Raw genomic sequence first — 23,743 nt, forward strand, 5'->3', positions numbered from 1 at the left:
AAAACATTGACGCCCGAACAGGGACTTGAACCCTGGACCCTCAGATTAAAAGTCTGATGCTCTACCGACTGAGCTATCCGGGCTCTGACATGTGAACCGGAAGTGGTCCTTATAAATGCCGGGGAACCACTCCACCCGGACACGAGTTCGAATCTCACCCGAGGCAGGTCGACAAAAATCCGGCAAGAAAATTTAAACACAAGAAAATAACATGGTCGCATTTTTTGACCTCACATATGACCCAAAACAACGCGAAAAATGTACGGTAGGTCGCACATTAGTTAGCTGTTACCTCTGCTAGTTAGATAACGTAGTTAATTAACGTAAGCAAAGTTTGACGTCGATGGCTACAGCTAAAAAAATACTAAAGTTACAAATTAACCATAATATTAACGTAAAGAAACTTCTATGGCGGGTCGCAAACACTACAGCGGGTGTTTTAAAGTCTGTGTTGAGAAACTAAATAACGGTATGTTGACGTTGCAGCGTTAATTGATGTATTTAAATTACAGAAGCAGCTCATCAAAGAGCTCGAAAATGCAATTCAAGACAACACCGACAGACTGGAGGAGGTCGGGCAGAGACGACTGCGAGCTGAGGAGGAGAAAATTAAATGGTACCGTGGATATGTTTCACGTTATTTAACGATGGTTTCATTAACTTGGTTTAAAAAGAAACATTGTTGTTCTCCCTGAATTGCCATGTTCATTTTAGTGTCATTGTTAGCCAGAGTGAAGGGCAGCTACATTAGGTTTTTGATGTCTTTTTATCTTTACCGTTATTTGTTTTAACAACTTATTATTTTTCAGCCAGTATACATACGTTTGGAGGAATGGAAAACCTCCAGACTTCTTCTCTTAATCAGACCTCCTTGTAGTTATGTGCTGATACTTTCCTTGCTAGTTTCTGGCTCCCTTAAATTACTGTTTCTAAGATGAGTCGTATCCCTAGTGGTAGTTTGGAGTACTGCAGGGGTTACGTCACTTTATTTCATTATTTAAACTTAATTTAACAAAAATATGTCATGCATAATTCCTATAATATCACTATAGGTTAAATAGAAATAGAAATAAGTTAGATAAACAATGTCGTAAACTGTGAAAATTACAAAGATCGAAGAGCTAATGTTTCTTTAAATAAACAATGATGCAGTTCAGTGCAACTACAGTGCTGATAATGTTGTTGCATGATGACAAACTATGGGTTTGTCATGAGTTTGATGGATTCTAAACATTTTAAATTCAGCATTTAAGTGGTTTCTTAATAAATCTGATACAGACAGTGCAGTGAGTGCTGTATTGTACCTCTTTATAAAGGCTAATGAGAAAAGTTAAGTCACTCAACTTGTGTCTTTATAGTCACACAATTGATAACATTTTGGCCAATGAACAGCATTAATATAGCATCTTTTAACTTTTTTCACAACACTTAAATGATAAAAAAAATCAAACAAATGTTCAATGAAGCACAGTCACCAGCTCAGTGCACATCTCTCTGGTAATAGGCAACAACTTCATGAATCCTGTTCTCACTTGCAGTACCAGAGAAACTGAGCGGAGAGCGGATCTGATGGTGGAAAAAACTGAAGCCGTTGAGTGGTTACAGGAACTGGGGTCTCGGCTACAAGAGGAAAAGCACCTTTCTGAGCAGCTGAACGGTCAAACCTCTGCAGACCGGTAATGTGCTGCGTGAGAATGACCTTGCATAACAAAAATTGTTGCTGTGTCTAGACTGATTGCACTGTATATTTATTATCTCTCAGAAATCAAAGGAAGGAATTGCAGCAAAGGAGTGAGTGTCTCACAGACAAGGAGAGTAGCCTCGCTGCTGTAATTCTAGAGGTGAAACGAGCTCTGGCGGAGGCCAAGGCCCGTAATATGGCAGGTAAGGGAAGTACGGGGTGTCTACATACTGATAAAACTTGTTTTTGAAATGCTGTTTTTAATACGCTCTTTTTGTCAACAGCACAAGCTTCAATCTGTGCACCAACCAGCAAATCAAAGAGAAGGCAAAACAAACCCAATTGAATCAGGATTCTAGTGTTTGTTTTGTAGATTACAGGCACTTTTTTATTGCATTTGATATGTATGTAATTGTTTGTATATTGTGTAGCACCCAATAAAGTGTTTTTTTTTATCTTGTCTCAGAAGCACTTGTACTTAATAGCCCAGCAGCAGCTTTTTAGACCTTTTTTATATTGGACACGAGACACTAAGTACATTAAAGTACTGTGATTACACACTGTTTCATTAGTGGCTGTCAGTCCATCCACCAGTTCACATCGTGCAGACGAGTAGTTCAGATTTATTTTTACATTAAGGAGACTATTTGTACTAAACTAGATTTTAAGACAAATATTGTACTTTTTCTGTAAACTTGGGGATTGTATTTGACACACTTAAAGAATAACATAGCATTGCCCATGCAGCATTTCCATCTTGTTTCTTTAAAATCTTAATCCACAGGCTGTGTCGGAGTACGTTTGGGACAAATACTGGTTATGGGAAGTTAATCTGTCTACCCTCACCCTACCTCTAGTTTTAAAAATACAAAAACAAGTGGGGGTACTCCAGTGTTGCAGTAATACATGATATTATTTACCATTAAATTGAGTTAAACCTGAAGTGTAAAAGGGAAGCTAATATTGCTGATTTGAGAAGAATTTTCCTCCAAATTGTGCAGCTCTACAGCTTTCAGTCCATTTCAGCTCATTGCTTTGTTTTAACATATTAAAGGATCTTTAATACTAAATATAAATATCCTTCCTCTAGAAAGATCACCTGGTGGCTGATGCACCTTTTTCCTGTTGTACATGTGCTGACATCCACTCACATACTGTTCCCAGTCTTTATTAGTTGACTGGTGGTTTCACATATATCAGAAAACAAAACACTCCCTTTATTTCAGACACACCCAGTATTCAGTCTGTTTTTAATAAATATAAACTGGCCTGTGTGTGTGTGTGTGTGTATACATGCATATAAATATAAATTGACACACACAAGGAAATAGTAAAATGGGAAATCAATACAAGAATAAACCAAGGACATATTCAGATGAGAAAATTCAAATAAAAAATGTGGTAAAAGGCAGATGGGATTAAAATAAATTAACATATTTTATCTAGTTTCTTTACCCCAGACTAACATATAAATGATGTTATTAAGTACTTTACTCTATATTTTACTCGTCTGATCTTACTGTGCAGTATTTCTAAAAGTATAAAACCTCTGAAACGTGTGTAGGAATCATGGGCAAGTTTGCGACTTGTGAACGCCTTCCCATTTTGACGCTCTCGGGCTTCCGTAGAGATGTCAGGAAGAAGGATAAGCAGCATAACGTTATTGCAACCTTTTTTTGGAGGGACATCCTTCTACGGTACATATTTTGCTGTTTTTAAGTCAGTTAACTGTAACGTATATATTAGTCGTAATACACTTAAACACCTGTTAGTAAAGGTAGCTTTATTGTCGATAATGACCACTATTAGTCATTACTACACGTGTCGTTCAAAGAGCAGATAGTAACGTTACATCAGCTCAGATAAGGCTGTGTTTGTTAGTTTTTTTTACCAAAGTATAACATTAGTTTGACAGCAAATGTGAGACAGAGAGAAGAGGAGTGAAGTGAGTTGTTAACAACAGACTGGTGGAGTTAATTATTGTGGATATGTCGAGACGAAGCGTGTTATTTTGGATAACTCACAGTAGGTTTTGTCTGTTGTTAATGTTTCTTTACAGCAGGTCATGAGATAACAGGACAATGACGAACAGTGCAGACTACCGCTCCATCTTTGATTTGTGCCCAGATGATGAGGCTTTCATCGGGCTGAAGGAGGTGAAACAGGCTGTGAACACCGACCCTGCCTCAGACGGTATGTATATTTATATATATGAGCCCCAGCTGTGGTTTATGTAGTTCAGACATTACCCTTAATTTTCTGTCATGCTTGCACACAGAGTTGGAGGAGAAACCCCCAGAGGATGACGGTCAGCGGGAGTCCAGCCTGGTTAGAGAGGTGTCAGACAAGGTGGTCTGCTCGGCCTGCAGATGCCCCTTCAATAATCGTGAGGAGCAGGTGACCACACACACAACCACAACACTGCGCTGTCCATTTATATCTGTTGATGTTATTGGAAGACTTGGAATGAGCGTTGGGGTTTGTCATTTGAGTTTAAAGTGTGTTTTGCATTTTCCAGATGGAGCACTACAAGCTGGACTGGCATCGGTTCAACTTGAGACAAAAGTTGTCAGGGGTCCCTCCGGTCACAGCTGAGGAGTTTGAGAGGAAGACTGGAGCTGGTGAGTAAACCTGCACATCTGTCAGGAACTTTATTTTTTATTGAGGGAGTCTGATTACAATATAATCAATATTTCATTGCTTTAAGTCATACTATTGTCATCACAGGTAAACACATACACAGACATACACCAAACAGGACAACATGAAGACCAAACAATACATTTTCCGGCTCCATTCAATCTACAGAGCTTCATAAATAGATCTCCAGCTCTTCATTACTGTTGTCTGACATTGTCCTTTCAGTGCTCAAGCAATATTTCATTAATGTTTTCCATTTCCTAAGTGTAAGTGCTTCTTTTTTTCTTTTTCTTTTTTACAGTTTTGCAAAATGAGCTTCTTATGAACTAATGACGAGAACAGAATTTTCCATCCATTTAGGAATCTTATTTTTCCCAAGAGACACATTATTTCTGAGAATGAGACTTCTTGAATGTGGGAGTCACTTTGAGGGCCACATTTTAAACATTTTATCTGCTGTCAAATAAAATCTGTCTGGGACTTAAACAAGAACGCGGCATTGAGATGTTTGTTAGAGTTGATTTGATTTCCAGCTTTTGGCTTTACAGGAGACATGTCGAGTATCTCAGGCTCAGAGTCCGATTCAGAGGAGGAAGATTCTGACAGTGACGTTGGGGGAACAAGCAGCAACGTCACCGGCACCGATAACGAGAGCTCAGTCGAAACCAGTTTGATCAACGGCCGGCCCTCCATCAAGGTGGTTTTCCAGAACTCAGCGGGACAATATCTATCCGTCTACCGCTGTATTCTGCAGGGCAAGGTGAGGCTCAGCATGTACAATACGGTACAGTGTGTTATCTGTATGATAACAGATCTTTTGACATGTTCTTTTTCTGTAATATTTCAGTCAGACGATGTACAAGATGCAGGATCCCACTTGGAGTCCATAAGTAAGAAGACTGTGTGGGTCATTATCATGACGGGTGGAGGCCACTTTGCTGGTGCTGTATTTCAAGGGTAAGTGGACTCTTTTTCTGTTTTTTAGCTTGTTTATTTTCAGCACTTTAGATTACACACTATGGCTGGTTTTGTAACTGTATAAGGACAGGCAGCTCAGTGACATGGGAGCATCAGCCCATCACAGTGTATTTATTTTACAGAAAAGAAGTCCTTCAGCACAAGACTTTCCACCGATACACAGTGCGAGCGAAGCGAGGCACTGCTCAAGGACTCAGAGACTCTCAGAACCGCAGTCACACGCCCAAGTCTGCGGGAGCTGCTCTGAGGCGACACAATGAGGCAGCGCTAGTCAAGGCAAGATCGTTGTTCATTCAACAGTGCTGTCATTTTTTTCTTTTACATAGCCATGAGAATTTCAATTTTTTTTTAAAGAGGACCATCTTGAAGGCTGAAGTTCTGTTACTTTGCTACTGACGATCCATTTTACAATGCTTTCTGCTGAATTGCATTCATTTTTCTGTTGTACCAATTAAAGTTTCTGTCGGTGTATCCATTCTGACAGAATAGACCAATTATTTTACATTTTGTTAGAGTGAGGCGATGTATCCACACTCCACAGAGCCTAGAGGCTGCTCTCTGTGTAACGGTTGCCTATTACAGATGGCAAATTTGAGTGAGCAATTACATTTCTGTCAGAATAAAAACTCCCAAAAATGGGACTGCAACAATGACACGTACTGTTCATTTTTTGTCTACAGTGTATAATACAATTCTTATTATAATGTGAGGTTGTGTAGATAAACACTTCTGTAACATTTTGCAGGACATTCAGGATCTCCTGCTAAGCTGGGCTGAACACTTAAAGGAGGCCTCTGCTATATTTGTACGAGCTCCAAGCTACAATAAAAGCATCTTTTTTGGTGGTCGCGCAGCTCCGCTTGACAAAAAAGATCCCAGGATCCGTACGCTGCCCTTTGCCACACGCAGGGCAACCTTTCGGGAGGCAAAGAGGGTGCATGAGGTGCTTTCCACCGTCCATGTTTATGGTAAGCTGAATTATATCCTTGGAATAATGACCTGTTACCTGCTGATTGTCGTACAGCCAGGGTATAATCAAAATATCTTGATGCAGGGAAAGACACAGACATGTCTGCAGTCTTCAGTCCATCAAAGAAGGCCTGGAAGAAAACTGTCAAACCTACAGCACAAATAAATACCAATCAAGAGAAAGGTAAACTTACCAGATTAATATGTACCCTGTGGGCTTGCACTGTATTGAACTCTTATGTGGATCAAATATAATGGAAAACTTCACATTTAATTTAAGCTCACTAAATTAAATGTGAATCTATTGCCCTTTCAACACAAAGTGTATTCCCTGTGAAATTTGGCATTACAGTTCACTTCCTTTTATTTTGTCATCAGCAGAAGAAAATCATGATAGCTCAGACAAAGAAGAAGAGAGCGGAGAGATCCAGCTGGAGATGGTGGAGCTGACATTAGGAACTCTGGACCTCAGGGAGTCTGAAATCTATCCCCCCAGACACAGGAGAAGGAGGAGGAGAAAGAAGGAGGAAACCAAAATGCAAAAAGAGGGTAGGTCTGGTCCAGTGTGCCATCTTCATAGGTGGCAATAGCTACATTATAGAAACCCAAGGAATCACACAAAGGCTCTGCAAGGTTTATGAAATTTCATATCATATGCTTGACAGAATTGAGTAACACAGATGCAGATAATCAAGAGGAGGAGGTGCCAGAGGCTACACCAGCAGGAGACGCATCAGCGGGAGACGCACCTCCAGAGACAAATTTAAAGAAGAAGAAGAGGAAAGCACAGAGTAAGAAGCAACTGGAAGGTGAGTAGGTGCTTTTTTCTCACTGTTGTTCATTATATTGAACCCATTTCTCAATCTTGCAACTTGCCAACTTTAGTGATTTGTAATGTTCAAGATACTTATATTTAGCTTTCTGTGTCTCTCAGAAATTGTTGATGAATCGTGGGAGTACGGCGTGAGGGATGCCCTGTTTACAGCTTGTAAGGTTGGGGATGCGGACACTCTATGCAGACTCCTCCAGCTCCCTGGAGAAATGGGAGAGAGTCCAGAGCGGTCAGAGAGCAACTCTTCTGATGTCCCAAGTCCTCTAACTCTCCTTAATAAGCCCATCGACTCGTCAGGGTTCACTTTGTTGCATGTTGCCTCAGCAGCTGCACAGAAGGCTGTGGTCAAACTGCTCCTGGATGCAGGAGCAGACCCAGCCTCCAGGTATGAAAAAGGATTTAGTGATACCAGTGTGATCAGTTGCAGCAGTTTAATGAATGAAGTGAACGTATGACCATGCAATATTCCTTTACAGGAATAACAAAGGGCAGACCCCGTATATTGTTGCCCCGGACAAAGATACAAGGAATGTCTTTCGTAAATTTATGGGTGAGAATCCTGAGAAATATGACTACAGCAAGGCACAGGTAAGAGTCTGCAGTACAGCCTTTGAAATGTATCCTATTAAATACAAACAGAATATCTATATATTAATGAATTTATTCTTTACACAACTCAAGATCCCTGCGCCATTAACGGCAGAGATTGAATCCAAACAGTCGGAGAAGAAAAAGGCACAAAAGGCATTGAGAAAACAGCGAGAAAAAGAGCAGAAGGAGGAAAAGAGGAAACAAGAGCTGGAGGCAGAGGAAAAGAAGAGGTTTGCATCTCTGACTGATCGTGAAAAGGTGACTGAATGTGTATTTCATCTGATATTCAAGTTATGTTTTTCTTTTTTTAAAACATCTCGAAAATGTTAAATGTTTCCTTTTTGGATTACAGAGAGCTCTGGCAGCAGAGAAGAGGTTAGCAGAGCAAGTGGCTGCAACAGGAGTCGACCTCTCTAATGTCAAGTAAGTCCCCTCAAGCCCACACTGAGCTTAGCAAATGTGATGTAAATTACATCTTTATATTGAAACTACTACAAGGAGTTTTAATTGGTTATAAAACAGTCTCCATGTAATAGTGATCTCCCTATATGATCTACAAAAGCATTCCCCTTAAATCAACGAAACAAGGCAGTAGAAACACTACGGCTTTTGTCCACGGAGCCTCTGGAATCAACAGAAATTAAAGCTCCTTGTTGCTACTTTAAGCAATATGGGAAATGGTTTGTTACTTGTTTTGTTTACTGAAATTTGGTGTGTCTTTTTCGTTTCTTTGTCACCAGGAGGTGCTGGTTGTGTGGAGAGTCCCTGCTTGGGAAGATCCCATTTCAGTACCTGGAGTATTCGTTCTGTACCCCTCGCTGTGTCCAAGCACATCGAAAAGCCAATACTGTTCCAGGCAAGACCTGATAACATTTTTAGTTGAAAAGAAGCTACCTCATTAAAACTAAAAGTGAATTTCTGCACTCTTGTCAGCAGTCTAATATGGCTCAACTCAACACATACATTTAAAATATAATTTTATCATGGCAGATGAGAAATTGGATGCATATACAGCATTAAAACATAATGTTAGAAATGTGTAATTTATTCACAGTATCTGCAGTTATGGAAAAGGTAAAAAAGCAATGCAATAAAAAAATGGAATACAGTTCGTATATTATTGTCATTTTTTCAACCTTGAAGACAAAATCATCATTGGATCACTGTTTGACTGAAGCTGCTGTGTCAAAAGTTAAAGGAGTTGACATTGGATTGCGACTGATTGGCTAAAAATTGAACACTGAAATCTGAAATTATAAGAATAATGATGCCACAGAAATGATGCAGAAGAAAGAAAACTCATGTTGGGTGAACGGTTCAGTGGACAACCTCACTCTTAATGTACAGAATGCATTAAACAGATGGGATTGGGATGCAGTATTCCTACAGCTGAATGCTGAGGAAATGTTGTGCAACAAAACCCAGTGGGCTCTGTCAAGACTTTTCAGCAGTGGCATTGAGCTGAGGCCGGTCCATGAAGAGAACCCGTAGGTGTGCTGGGGCCCCCTCCAGCTCCAGCACTGTGATTCTGTTGGGCTGGTTTTTGCGGAGTAGGGGTCCGGGGACATAAAGAGTCTGTTGGGGGCCTCTGGCTGGCCAGTATCGTCCCAGATTCATCCCATTAATCCAAACCTGGCCCTGATATAACAAAGAAAACGATGAAAACATCAAAAGGGTACAGTTATTTTGAGCTAAACCCACAATGGTTACATGCGTAGGTGCCAAAATTACCTTTGTCCACTCATTGAGCTTGAGGAAAGTGTCCCAAGCGAGACCGTTGGGCTCTAAGGTCCCCATGTAGAAGACTGGCCCAAATGAAGGTTCTTTCTGAGGTGCAGGGAAAGACTTCTGGCTGTCTGAATGAGGCCATCCAGCAGCGATTGCTCCATCAATGTCCAAAGGGTAGATTTTCCAGTCAGTCAATACATCTTTACCCAGGATCAGGTTGCTCAAGAGGCCCTGCAGTAACCCAGAATGATTTAAGTCTTCATTTTTCACAATCCTAGTGAATCAAGTTTTAGGGTTTGTGGTCTGTTACCACCTCTGACAGGAACTGTCCCTAGTACTACAGCTGTATCAACCTTACGTTCTGATTGCTGTCCTTGAGACCCAAGGCCCCCTTTAAAAGTCAAAATATTTCAAATATGTAAACAGATAGAAAATACGATTAGTTATACGTTAGTCTATTGGAGAAGCACCTGTACAGATAAGTAGTCTAATGTGTATTTTTGTCAATGTAGTTTTATAACACGACAGAGGTCTAGAAGAGTGAGAGCACTCTGGGGTCTAATTGTCTACTATCACTATACTGTAGGGTACATAAATAACATTCTGTTTGTGAGTAATTGTTTTGTTAAATAAAATAACTATTTTTCTTCATACACCCCCCCTATACATATAAATCTTGAATAATGTACTTATTTAATGTAACTGCAATGCTTTATGGTCATTTATGTATTTTGTGACCTTTCTCAAATGTATAAGCCTAGTTTGAGACAAAGGGGAGGATTATAACTACTATCAGTACTTTAAAAAATGAAAGAAAAAGCTTGATTTAGTAGTTATTGTGAGTTTTACACATATAGCACTGACTGAGGTTTGTGGAGCCACAAACAATGGGGAAGTGAAGACGATGTCAGCGGAACACGAGCGTTAAAGAAGTGTTTGTGTGTGCGGAGAAAATGTAATTTACTCTCGATGGGATTAGACTTTGTTGTCTTGCCTTGTAGTCATTGATCTTGCTGCCAAAGTTAACCCTGCCCATGTTCTCTACGAGGATGTCGATGATGTCCCCTTGCTGTCCAGTGACGTTCGTCACCAGTGTAGTGTCTCTCTCCAACAGGCCCTGGTAAACCTGTCCACACAGATGCACACTCTTGGTCATTAGTAGGAACATTTAAAAAACAACAACCAATTATAAACAAGCATGCTTGGTCTTAACCTGTGATATTTTCCCTATACCTGGCCTGACAATCTGATTGGCTAGTATACAACAAAAGTTCATTGTAAAGGCTTACCCCATTGACGGACACATATGCACGGTCATGAACCCCATTCAGGGGAGAGATAAGTGGCGTGGGCTCTGAGAGGTCCCTGGGCAGCGTGGTCCGATACAGCATGTATCCATAGTACTGAACACAATAAACATGACAGGTTGCAGACACAACAGTCTAGAAGTTCTCCATGTTTCAAGAGGTTTACTGTCACTACAGCACTAGTCCCTCCGTTGTTGTTGCCTTCAGACAGACACCATACCTGTTTCAGCTCTTCAAATGTCAGAGGATACTGGGATTTCACTGGCCCGAGGGGTGATAGGGTGTTTAACAGACCGCTGATGTTGCCAACCTGAAAAGGTGTGTCCATTGTTAGGATAAATCTCAGCACTCACTGGCTCACTTTTTGCATTTAAAACCTGCAATCATATTACCTTTTTCAGGGTCACAAAGCCATAGGCAAACTTGGGAGTTGCTGGTGGCATGGGGCCAGAGGGAATATCTCTAAACTGTAGAGAAACAGTGATGCATTAATCATATCTTTGACATGTGTACAAGTGTAATTAGGACATCAACCTTAGTGGGTGGCAGTTCAATCAGTGGTACCTGCTTAATGACATCTCTGATGGCCAACAGCTTCTCCGTGGGGTCTCCTGCCTCAGACAGCGGGGCATCGTAATCATAACTAGTCACTACAGAGCGGAACCTTGTGTCATGATCAGCACCTACAAAGAGACGAATGGCACCACACGCTGAGCTTTTATCTCCATTTAAATGAAATCAAACCAAAAAAAAAAGATACTGATAATGAAAACCAAAGACTTTACCGTTCCAGTAGCCAAAGTTAGTGCCTCCTTCAAACATGTACCTGAGGGGAGAGAGGGGTAGACTGTATTACTTAGCAGGAATAACATGTGTTCATTACATAAACTAGGTGCTTTTCACCTCTTGGGAGCAGGTTTATCTCAAACTGGCGCTTGATGCAACCTAAAGAAAAGGCTGCCAATATTCTATTTGTTTTTTCTTATTGTCCACATATCACATGGAAATGCCAAAACCAACAACAAATGGATCGTAATAATGAGAACTCTCAGATATATCTTATTCCTCTGTGCCATCGATGCTCAGTGAAACGATTAAAAACACATCAATGAGCGACACTGTTGCACTGGGTGATCCTTTCATTACAATTACAACACACACCGCTGATTCCAGCTGCCGTAATTAGTCACTCAAGCATGTATGTATTAATCTGCAACTTAAAATAGTCCCCAATAAATGCACTTTCACTACTGTTTGAGTATGGGCTTGGGGAAGAGCCACAGGAAGGCACGTTGTCGGTTTTGATCTTGTCATGTGATTGACAATAAGAAGATTTAGAACAATGCCAGCCAAATGTACGATGAGTGTTTGGGGAGACATACATGTTGACGTTGGCCCCCATGGTTAGCATTTCTCCTAGCACTCTGCTGACCTTCTGAGCATCAACCACAGCATGCGGATCCCCCCAGTGGTCCAACCAGCCAGTGTAGAACTCAGAGTTCACCTGTAATATCATTTAAAATAAGTTTTTCAGTCATGAATTAGGAAGTGCTACACCTTGTTATAAGTTAATTAAGATGAAACTAACCAGGGGCCCTCGTGGTTCAAACCGTCTTTGCCGCTTGAACGCTTCAGTTATGTTGTTTGCTGTATCAGGGAATAAACAGGAGAAATGTCAGATTTCCCTAGGAACAACTTTAGAAAGTAGATGATGCTATCTCTAATTATTTTCAAACAGTACCAACCTGTTCCAAAGTCTACTGTGGCGTACAACCCCTCCAGAGTCCCACATGTCATTTCCCTGTCTGTGTTTCCATCCGTGGTGAACAGGACTGTGTCTTCGCCCAGAAAGAAGCGGAACAGAGTCCGCAAGTGACGCATGTAGTTGTAGTCACAAGCGTAGTAACTCCCATATTCATTCTCCACCTGTAGTTAAATGATTAATTAAAACCAATATTCAAATACTAACTCATAAAATAAACTTAATTAACTTAATGTTCAACCTGGACAGTAATAATGTTGCCCCCGTTGATATACAGCCATGGTTTCATTTTGGGGAGAAGGACAGCAAGCCAGTTGCTGACAGCCTGGACATAATCTGGGGCAGAAGAAAACAAACACATAAATTACATATTACTAATAAAAAAAGACACCAACAGTAGGCGTGTGTTGTACCTGTGTCAGCTGAGCGAAGTATGATGTTAGGTTTCTGAAGCAGCCACGCTGGCAGTCCACCCTGGGAAGAAAGAACAGTTCCTTTTTAGCAAAATAGGCACACCATCAATGAGAGAACCCACACAGGAAGCAGTCGTAGATCATATCTCTGATTTCTTAATAAAATGACTGTTTCTTACGGAAGTAACAGTATGAACAATCCTCAATTTTAAGTATATGAAATACACATTAAATAAAAATCCCACTCGAAAATCATAGTAACATAGCTGCCACATCTACTGACTTTCATTATAAGTGTACATGTGTACATATGAGTAATGCAAACATTTTACAAGTGAGAAACTTTTTAATAAAGTCGTGAAAAGCATTGAGCATACTGTTCAATAACAACATTATTGTTTACTTTGACTGTAAACCTCCTTGAAGGTAGTACAGATAGTGATGACGACAGCTGGTAGATCTATAATTCTCTTTAATCTATTAATCTAATTAACGAATGTAATATCCCGTGTGTTTCATTTTCATTGTCTTATTTTTCTCACCATTTCCCATTCTGCACAGATGTATGGACCGGGACGCAGGATGACCAGGAGACCTGTCTGATTGGCCAGATCCAAAAAATGCTCCAGATCTCGGTCCCCTGTGAAGTTGTGGACCCCCTGTACTGCTTCGTGGAAGTTCCAGGGCACATATCTGTGTGGAAAATGAATACAGCAAAGAAAGAACATGCTGAATAGCAAAAAGAAATATGTATTTAATTTTATCTTCATGTGTGCATAGAGTAAAATAAAACAAAAGAGAATCAAATATACAACAATGTAAGAAAATGCAAAGGTTGGATGTAAAAAGGAGCCCACCTAACATTGGAATTATAGACAGCTGTATATGCTTGTTTATTAACTTACACTTGGATAGCATTGAGTCCAGTCATGTACATCTTTACAAGGCGGTCCTTCCAGTAGTACCGGGGGATTCTGGAGTAGTGGATGCTGCCTGAGATGTACTGAAAAGGCTTCTCATCTTTGAGGAAACAGTTGTTTTTGTAGTCTATAGAGAAGGATCTTTCTCCAGAGACCTGCAAGAGATGAGAGTGTATATTAAAACTCTCCTCTTTCCATTACATACAGTATGGTATTCAACATCTGTCTGCAGGCAGAAATATATATGAGCATTAGTATAGTGTGGACTTTATATCTGTTTGTTAAACCAAAAAAAAAAAAAAAATAAAAAATTCTATTATAAGTTAACTGGTAGAAAACTTTCCAGGAACTCCAAACCTGTGAGCGATCAGGTGACTTCTCTAATAGAAAAAGTAGTTGCAACTTTTAGTTTCTTTTCTTACCAAGTTTCCACTGACAGCCAAACAGGCAGCGTTCACAGCGACGAAGAGAAAGACACCAGCAGCCATGTCCGCTGCCTTTCCTGCGAGGAGGACTAAACCTAAAATGAATTCATCGCTGATCTTTATTAGGGCCCGTGTTGTTGTGATTTCATGTCTATACTGCTTTCAGCTCAGCATGTCTGCTGGCTGCAGCCGCACCATCCTCCACCGTCCCGCTACAGCACAGTCATGTGACTCTCACTGGGCTTCTGCGGGGTCCTAAAGTCCGTCGGGTTCACCTCAACCTTGTCGAGGGTTAATTAGTTCCCCCTTTTTTGACCCCATGTAAGACTTTGAGAGAAAACATTTAAAGACCAGTCCTTTGCTAAATGTGTTAAGTTATATCAAGCCTGAAAGCTAAATTTATTATAGGATTAAAGATTAAAGAAATATCTGATGGCGATTATTATTATTATTATTATTAATTCTGCTTTGAAATAATAATAATTCAATTTAAACTTCAAAATGTGTTTAGAGTTTGAACACCAGATGTCACTGTTTCAGTAAACAGTTCATCTTTATGAGATAAAATAGAATTAAACAAAAAAAATCTCAAAATAAGTAACAATTACATTTCTGATTATATAAGATAAGATACATTTTATTGATCTCACTCTGGGGGAATTTACATGTTACAGCAGCTCAAGAATCAAAACTAGAGGAAAACAGTGATTGAGAGATAAATAAAAAATAAAGAGACATCCAAAGAAATAACGATGAAATAGAATAAAACACCGATAGCAAACGAAAACACAGAGAGCCTCCATATGATATAATGCTGTCACAACATGCTGTCATGCTTTACATTATGTAGGCTGAGAACAATTCCCATTGTGTTTGGCATAGCAAGATAACAATGCAGCCAGTTCAGGAATGATTTGCTTTATTACAGCGGCAGGACTCACCTCTGTGTCTGTCTTTTCAAGCTGTGTGAATGATGGTTGAAAGTCAACCTTTAATCATATTTATTCAAGGGTTTGTGTGTTGTACGGTCACACCCTTACATAGAGCACTAGATGGCGCTTCAGTACCTTAATGAGAAGCAAAGAGAGCCATGGTCCTGTCTGGGTTGAGATGGTTTAATAAGAAAATCTGTTCAATTAAGTGATCAAATCAAACTATGGGCCGACCAAATTTTAATCCTTTAATTCCAAGGAAGATTTAAAATGTTATATTTTAAAGTTGGGGAGAACAATTAACCCCCAAATGCTCAGAATTAGTAAGTACACACACTGTTTCAGAAAAGCATTTGTGTCTGAAGGTCTGGACCCATAAAATTATTGACTAATAAACTCCTTTTATTCTTCACTGAAGTTGTCTCAGAGTCTTGTTTTCGCCTGTTTAATTGCATTTTCCAGCAAAAAAAAAGCCAGCAAAAGTGCCTTGACATACTCAAAGAAAATCCAAGTTGCTTCCAGAACACATTTGTGGCTGGCATGCAAATCATTATGGTTACAGAAAGCCCTTAAGTGGCTGAAGTTGTAGTGTGTAACGGGAACAACAGTTTATCTCTGTCTGTCATGTAAACACAAAGCAGTTAATCCAGATAATTTGGGTTAATAATGTCTGCATCCGCCTGCTGGCCCGTCATTGCGTTCACATGTACACACACTTTTATAGATGCTTTTACCCTTTTTTTTTTCAGTCCCACCCCCTCAGCAGTAATTATTGCTCATACAGTAATCTTGTTTCCTGCACTGCCTCCTTTTTCATCAATCTCCATTTTAAGAAGACTGTATGGGGGTTGCTTGCAATGGCTAATGGCAACAGATCTCAACTGCAGATAGAACAAATGCTCTGGCTATGTGGCTCATTAGCCCACTGTCAGACGCAGTTAATTGTCCTGGGAATGAGAGGAGGACCGACATACATGGGCTTGTAATTTGGTTACGAGTGTGATAGTGCCCGAGGAGAGCTTGTCAGTATCCCATCTTTGAAGCCCCTGAGCTTGCGGAAAATGGATGTTCAAACCGCAAAAGAAACCCAATGACTAATGCACTGAGGACACCTCCACTTACTGACATACTATAGCAAGAGTCTAAAGGAAGTGACTGAGACTAATACAAACACCAGAGAGGCTGCTTAACTCTCATTACTGCAGTCACAGAGACTGTCAGATGAGATCAGGTTGCGCTTACTACACTACATATGCTCTTTATTTGACTTGCAAAATACCACAGTCAGCCATTTAATTACTAAATAAAGGTACAGACCAGACCTGCCTACAGTAATTGGAGCGGCCTCGTGCCCCTTATGTGATGGGAGACACAGAAAATTACTCACCCTAGGGTCGGGCGTCACCTCAATGAAGTCATCTCCCCAGAGTCTGTAATTAGATTGAACCATCCCCTCTGTCCCACCAACCCCCGAAATAAGCCCTCTTTGTTGTTTCTGGTGGAAGCAGGTGTATTCAGGTTCCCCCACCACCTCCTGGAAATACAGTTCAGTTCATTGGGAACAGCTGATGTTAAAGGGGAACTCCTCCAATTTACACTGCTTTGCATGAAAAAGGACAGTTGACTACTCTGTAAATGGACTGCAATTATATACTATTTCTTTTATACCAAAGTGCTTTTCATTGTGTCTCTCATTCACCCGTGCACATACGCAGTCGCACGTTGATAGTGGTAGAAATGCAATGCAAGGCGCTCACCCGGTCGTCAGGGGAAATTGGGCTTCAGTGTCTTGCTCAGTTACACTTGGACAGTGTGCACAAGAGAAGCTGGTAATCCAACCATCAACCTGGTTGATTAATGGACAACCGGCTCTGCCTCCTCAGCCACTGCTGCCCCAATTGTAAAAACAAGAATGTCTCCTGTGGCTTTGTCAAGTCTTTAAATACACCTCTGACCCTTGTGTTTCTCCAGACCTTAATAGAAACTAAATTTATAAACAGCAAAACTTTGGACTTACATTATATTTTGGCTGGGGGTGTCTGTCCGTTTGTATTATGGTAAAGTGTAGGATCCAGTGTTTTTAAAGTTAGAAGATGTCTCAGCCCCTGAAGCATCTGTCTCTAACAAGTCTTTCAACTTTATGGACTTGTGATACTAAATCTCCATAATAGCAATTTAAGAACATGAAAAACAAAGTACCGTACTTACATATAGTTTTTAGTTACTTCTATGCTTTTAGCATTTCTATTTTATGCCACTTTATACCCCTGTTCTACATTTCTGTTTGACAGGCTCCAAAGATTAGGTTTTAAATACAAAGCAAATGATCAGCTTATTAGATATGATACTTTTTTAACAACCCAACGCCACATACAAACTGGTGCTTAGACAGTAATGTAGTAGCAATAATAATCCGATAATATACTCTAATAGGAGCTATTTTGCTACTTTTTCAACAACTATTATGAATGAGTTGTACATGAGTTTTGCTGCTGTTGGGACCTCAGTATTTTTTCCACCTTTACCCAACCTGTAGAGATACTTGTTCACTTGTTAAACACTGATGACTGTCTTCGCCAATTCTGAACATATAAGGTAAAGCTAATTGATTAGTGACGTACCAGTTAAGGGGAAATCTAAATGCTGAGCTGTCTATGATTCACACAGCTGAATCATACGATATGAAGGCAGTGCTGCAGAAATCCCCACAGGTCTTTATATCAGTCCTGAACTCAAGATACTGTGAGGAATTTACCATCTCTGTTTTCTCAGGCCCTGAATGGTTAGTGAGTCACTGCTGGGCTCACCGATGCTAATACCCTTGACTCTGAGGGAAAATTGTTCTGAGAAACTAAACAATAAACAAATAACATACCAGTAACATGACAAAGGTCCAGTGGCATGTTTGCAATTTATTACTTAGCAATTGTTTGCATCCTTGGCATATTTTTCCAGGTTTCTTAAAGGGAAGAAGGCCACAGATTAGAAACAGATATAGGGAGAATACAATCTTACTGTGGGAGCATTGAAATATGAAACTCTATAAACAAACAGGAAGTTGACAGTGTGGGGGAGCATGGGAAGTGTGTGAGCTAGCCCTCATTCCTCAGCCTCAAGGAAGGTATGCGTTTGGGGTGCAAGTATGTCTGAGGAGGAATGTTTGTGGTGAGATATATTGTAAAACCCTGCTGCCTGGAGTTTAATTCCACAGAACCCGCTGAGGGTCTATTATAGCTGATGGAGAGGCCTATTATGTTAGATTAATCATGGTGATGAATGCCTTTCTTTCCATTCTCCCCCTCCTTTTTTTGTAATATGTTGACTGTCAATTCCACATATTTTCTCAGTTTATTTGTAGCTTTATTTTCAGCCACACCAGCAGCAGGGCCCTACGGATGGGCATCTTACTTAGCTGGTCCACTACTTATGCTCCGACTGACAAATCTCGACAACTGTCAGATGGCATTGATGATAGATGACCGTAGAATTTTGTACAGACATCCATGTTCCCCAGAGAATTAATCACAATGACTTTGGCGACCTCCTGACCTCTTTCCTAATGCCACCAGCGCATTGACATTTGTGATTCAGAATGAAATGCCTCAACAGCTACTGGATGAAATGTACATGCATCATCACAATGCGCATTCATGTTCACCTCAGGAGGAATAATAATGACTAATGGTAATCTTCTGACTTTTCAGGTAGCGCAAAATTTATATTTGTAAAAAACTTTGGTTTTGGCCAAATATCAGCAAAACTAATGACATTACCTTTAGTCTCAGGCGTACTTTGCAAATGTTAGCATGCTCAAAAGCTAAAGTAAAATGATGACCAAGGTAAGCATTATACCTGCTATATATTAGCATGTAAGAATGCTGACGTCTGTTCAAAGTACAGCATCATAGAGCCACTAGTGTGGCTGTAGACTTTTAATTGCAGTACTGTAACTTTGTTGTATACATTTCTTTCTCAGCTTTCACCTTGGTTTCGGGGTGAAATGACATCACATAACACACATAATCTTTTACTATTGACTTTTTACTGAAACTACCTAATTGAACCCATTGAATCGTTACCACTCACAGTATATTTCTGTCCCGTCATCTTCACCCGTTAAAATAAAAGCAGTGCGGATTGCTGATATAGGTGTGAGTAATGCTCTCAGTTGGAGACCTGTTGGCTCTGTGGTGTTCCAGGATCAGCCACGTAATTTAATAAATGTGGCACCAGGATCTGTCATCGGCCATATTTACACATTAATGTGATGGCGGCAGAGAGAATGATCCGATAAAGATCAAATCCCCTTTGTTTAATGATATTGTCAGACGTTCCATTTTTATCTCAATGTTCACTCTCCTCCTGCCATCCATCTTAGGTAAACTACATTTGTTTCAATCAATTTTATACCCTCTCCCTCCCTCCCTCCCTCCCTCTTTGTTTGCTTTGTTCCCTGGGTGTGTCCAATAATCCACTTGACACAGCGGCCTCTGTCCTGAAAGATGAATAAGCAATGACCACATCAATTTCATTAGTGAAATTCTATAGAAAGAATCATTACATCATTACTCCCATTTGAATGAATCTGTCTAATCTTGTAATGTGCAGCTTTAATTTCACAAATTACCCTCTTCAACATATATAGTTGTTATTTACTCATTGCTGTTTATACTTTATGTATACTTTATTTACCTATATTGTCCTTTTCAGTTCCTTCATATTGTAATTCTCCTGAGTTAGGTTGATTGATTTTAGGCTATATAAATAAGATTTACTTGGCTTGACTATAAGGCCCTGGTATCAGGGAATGAGTGTTTTATAAAAGCCTGGGACCGGTCACACTTATAATACTTCCAGCTGAATAACTGGAAACTGTGTCTGGATTTTCAGTCCTTGGACATGAATATGAAAGTGTTGCCGCTGACTTAAAGCATAAATAATTTAAAACAAAAGTAGATATTACCATAATGACATAACTGAGCGTAAATCAATGTCTGTGCTTGTTGTTCAGATGGCACTCAGAGTGCAGGGAATGATACATGGATTGATGCTTTTTACATAATCATACCCAAAGTGATTATCATGGTCTGGTTGTGACTAACAGCTAATGGTGTAGAGATTAATCCAACAGTTACTCTCAGTCAATTAGACCTCCATCACATGTGCTGGAGCCACTCTTACAAATTATTTGACACAAGCCTGCAAGAGGGTCCTTCACGTGACCTGAATGACTTTGCCTGAGGTCTTGTCTGCCCATGGGAGGGTCATCACAGACTCTCTGTCTCCATTAGCCCTCCAAATACACAATTCCTTACATGTCATGCTCTGTTTTCCGGCTTAATCAGAGATTTATATGACAAAGCACAAACATTGATCTTAAATAGTCACATTACTCTCGCTTGGTGTGATCAAAAATATATATTTCATGGATGTATTGCCATGTAGGTCGGGCATTGTTAGATGATACTACTGCATGTGAGTGTAGAAACCATTTCTGGAGCCACAGATCTTTCCACAAATGGACCACATGATATAAGAGCAGGAAGTGGCCGCCATGATTGTACAGTTGATATGTATATGAACTGCCTTACAGCATGTAAAATGCAACACTAGAGATCTTTTTAAAACCCTTTGCTGCCATTATATAACCCTTACAAATCCATTTCCTTTATTGTCAGTCCACCTCCCTGCCCCCTTGTGATTTTCGCTGATAAGATAAAAATGAGACCTTTGAATTGCCTTACTGCTCTTGTAGGCTGAGGACTGACAACCGTTCTCCATTATAAAAGCATATCTGCTCGTGGTTTTTAATTTCACTCTCAACACAAATGTTTAGTATCAACCTTAAAGACGCTCAGCTGACATGGATGCACTGGAAGTAGGGATGTTGCAGCATCCCATAAAATCTCACATAACCATTAGTTAATTCAAATGTTGAAATTTAAAATAAAATTCTTCTTTTTTTAGTGGGATTTACATGTGAACACAATATTTTCAGCAGGAAAGAAGATTTTCCTTATTTGTATCTGTTTTATCCACTAAAAAGTTATACATTTTTTTGTAAAATATTGTTAATAACTATTAGGCTCCAAATTAACTCGGCCTTTCAAATTAATGCCAAAAATATCATGCACTTTTCCTTCATTCAGTGTCCCTGTCAGCTGATCAGTCTGTAGTGTGCCTGGTGTCTCCTTCAGTAGTTCCCCTGGTATGTAGGGTCACTGATCTGTTATTTCAACTGTAACACAAAACTTTTAATACAAAAATAAACTGTGATATGTGCACTTATACAAACACCTCCCCGACACTCACAGAAGGCCGCAGCTACGAACAAAAATGTCTCGATGTGAGTAGAGAATAACAGTATTTGTTTCAATCGTGATTGGAGGTAATTTTGGTAACAAGAATATACTTCAAAAGCATTGCTCACACTTCACTGGCGTGATTGTTTTCCCTCAAAGGACAAAACCAACATATGTTGACTGGTTGAGACCATAGCATCCGTCAAGAACAGCAGGTCTTATGATGGTCCCCGTCCCTTCCCCCGCGGACCCTCTGGGGATCTTGATGACCAAATGGATGTTTTGTTCTTGTTCTCTTTGTCCTCTCAGGTAGAGTGAAAGAAAGCCTTGCTCTAAATCTACCCTCTGTCTGAAAACTTGTCACAGTTTCACATTTGGGGGGCCAAACTGGTGACGCACTCAAAACGCAGTTCTTTCACTATTGTTTAGTTTTGGCAAATGCGTAGTGGGTATTGCTTAGTCGCTGTAATGCTGAATATCCTCGGCAGGCCAGATTGGCAAGAGCTGCCATTCATCTCTGATTAAGGTCAAATCACCTGAGACATGATGTGGACTGTTCCTGCACAAAGCTTATTCTGTCATCAAGATACACTCTGCCTAATACCACTCACAAATACTGTTGATCTTTCGATACTAAACTGTGGTCTATTGGTGTTCAAAACAAAATCTGATTAACTACAATATTTGCTTCAACAAAATGAAAAAAATATCAATTACTGCAACTGATTATATATTTACTGGAATTGGCAAAGAGATTGTTCAAAGGTTATTCTCCTAAAGTCCTTACAGGAACACAAACCAGGGATTGGGTTGTTCTCATTAAAGCTGATCCCAACCTTAATCAGTAATTACTGACTTACTATTCACACATTTGTCTGTTGGCATAAACATTGTAAAAAAAAATGTGCTCGAAAGGCCTTTCAATACACACATGTTTACTTATAATTCAAGGCTATCTTAAGTCATCAAATTTAATAAAATATATAGGCAAGGAAGAGCTATAGCTAGTCTATTCAGCTTCAAATTATTTTGATCCCACATGCCTTTTAATTACAGTATTATACAGTATGTTTGAGGGGGAATTAATGTATAATTAAATTATTCAGTTCCTTGAGAGAGGTATTATGAACACGGTTTCCCTTCAGAGATATAGGTTATATTAACAAAAACAAACATGCCATATTGCCAATACTTTACATTATTGTAAGAGTACTGTAGTGTTAACCTATGGTATCAGTCCAACAAAATTTTAAAAAAGTAGAAGAGGATTAGTTTGAAAGTAAAAAAACGAAAAGAAAATCCCTTTATGGCTGTTTTAAAATAATAGTCAGATGGGAGCTGACTTTGGGATCTTTAAACAACATCATCAATGAATTCCAGAGAGTTAAACACTCTGCAATGTCACTCAATTAGCTGCCACATAGTCAGCACTGATTACATAACAGACACAACACAATTTGCCAGTCTGGATCTCGTGAATGACTATTGCATAGATTAACTTGTGTCTGTCTGTCCACTGTTATCCACAGGTCATGATCTTACTGGCATAAGGTCACAGATTAAAAAGCTTGTGTTTTTTCCTCTTGTTGATTGGTTGAATTGATTGCATAAGCTTAAAAGAAAAGATTCCATCTGGTGAGTGTGAGGAAAGTATACAAAAACAATGCATTTCTGTTTAGTTTGTATGTGTAGTTTGCAAGCTTGTGCATGGTCAGCTGCATGACCCAAAACAATTGTTCCTCACTGGGTTTAGGTAATTATTATCTTAAAAGTGAGAGAACTGAACTTGTAGCATCCTCTAAAGATTCATTCAATTTATTTTTCGATACTTTAGGCACACTCATGAAAATAAAGTAAATAAAAGTAAATACATTTAAAAATAGGAGTCATAAACAGCTGCACATTCACCCTGTGCAACTCAAATTGATAAAGATTGCATCCTTGTGAGTTGAAAATGTAACAACTTGAGCGAAAGGTTTGTGGCTTTATGACTCCACATCATGATGGATGTATAGAAACGAAAGAATAAACAGGAGACACTGGAAGAAAATAACTGAAACAGATGGATGTCCAGGTAATGTTTAACTTCTAAGAACAGCAACTCGCCGTGATGCTTCATTCTGAGTTAACCACAGCTAATGTATGTGGCTTACTGTAAATTCAAACTGTGCAACAGGTCCAGAGGTCCAATTTTAAAATAATGCATGTAGAAAAAGTTTCTGTTTACCCACCTTTATCCATCTCTCTATTTATCTCCATCAAC

At 39.6% G+C, this 23,743-nt stretch overlaps 2 protein-coding genes and 1 non-coding gene across 6 annotated transcripts; 1 reads left to right on the forward strand and 2 right to left on the reverse strand.

Annotated features, from left to right (window-relative positions):
- Positions 1-10: 10 nt before the first annotated feature.
- On the reverse strand, positions 11-83 carry trnak-uuu (transfer RNA lysine (anticodon UUU)). Its single transcript has one exon. It is a non-coding gene; the product is annotated as a tRNA-Lys (tRNA).
- Positions 84-3,277: 3,194 nt separating this feature from the next.
- ankzf1 (ankyrin repeat and zinc finger peptidyl tRNA hydrolase 1) lies at positions 3,278-8,799 on the forward strand. Of its 4 annotated transcripts, none has more exons than XM_051404221.1 (16): positions 3,278-3,378; positions 3,741-3,874; positions 3,960-4,078; positions 4,200-4,302; positions 4,870-5,081; positions 5,169-5,278; positions 5,422-5,575; positions 6,045-6,267; positions 6,354-6,452; positions 6,647-6,817; positions 6,934-7,077; positions 7,203-7,485; positions 7,577-7,688; positions 7,782-7,949; positions 8,044-8,114; positions 8,432-8,799. In XM_051404221.1, the coding sequence occupies exons 2-16, from the start codon at positions 3,763-3,765 to the stop codon at positions 8,556-8,558; spliced, it is 2,208 nt and encodes a 735-aa protein (XP_051260181.1). In that variant the 5' UTR covers positions 3,278-3,378; positions 3,741-3,762; the 3' UTR covers positions 8,559-8,799. The 4 variants fall into 4 exon arrangements, with proteins under 4 accessions (XP_051260181.1, XP_051260184.1, XP_051260182.1 ...); XM_051404224.1 differs by having other exon boundaries at positions 6,650-6,817; XM_051404222.1 differs by having other exon boundaries at positions 3,286-3,378; positions 3,744-3,874.
- Positions 8,716-14,461, reverse strand: glb1l (galactosidase, beta 1-like). Its single transcript, XM_051404225.1, has 16 exons — positions 14,244-14,461; positions 13,807-13,976; positions 13,444-13,594; positions 12,902-12,962; positions 12,730-12,824; positions 12,472-12,652; positions 12,315-12,373; positions 12,109-12,230; positions 11,512-11,552; positions 11,291-11,409; positions 11,119-11,193; positions 10,947-11,036; positions 10,709-10,822; positions 10,414-10,545; positions 9,423-9,650; positions 8,716-9,329 (listed from the first exon to the last, which is right to left on the reverse strand). Exons 1-16 carry the CDS (start codon positions 14,307-14,309, stop codon positions 9,126-9,128), a joined length of 1,908 nt encoding a protein of 635 aa, XP_051260185.1. The 5' UTR covers positions 14,310-14,461; the 3' UTR covers positions 8,716-9,125.
- Between the last annotated feature and the right edge of the window lie 9,282 nt (positions 14,462-23,743).

The sequence above is a fragment of the Dicentrarchus labrax genome, unplaced genomic scaffold, assembly GCF_905237075.1.
Source record: "Dicentrarchus labrax unplaced genomic scaffold, dlabrax2021, whole genome shotgun sequence".
NCBI classification, from domain to species: Eukaryota; Metazoa; Chordata; class Actinopteri; family Moronidae; genus Dicentrarchus; species Dicentrarchus labrax.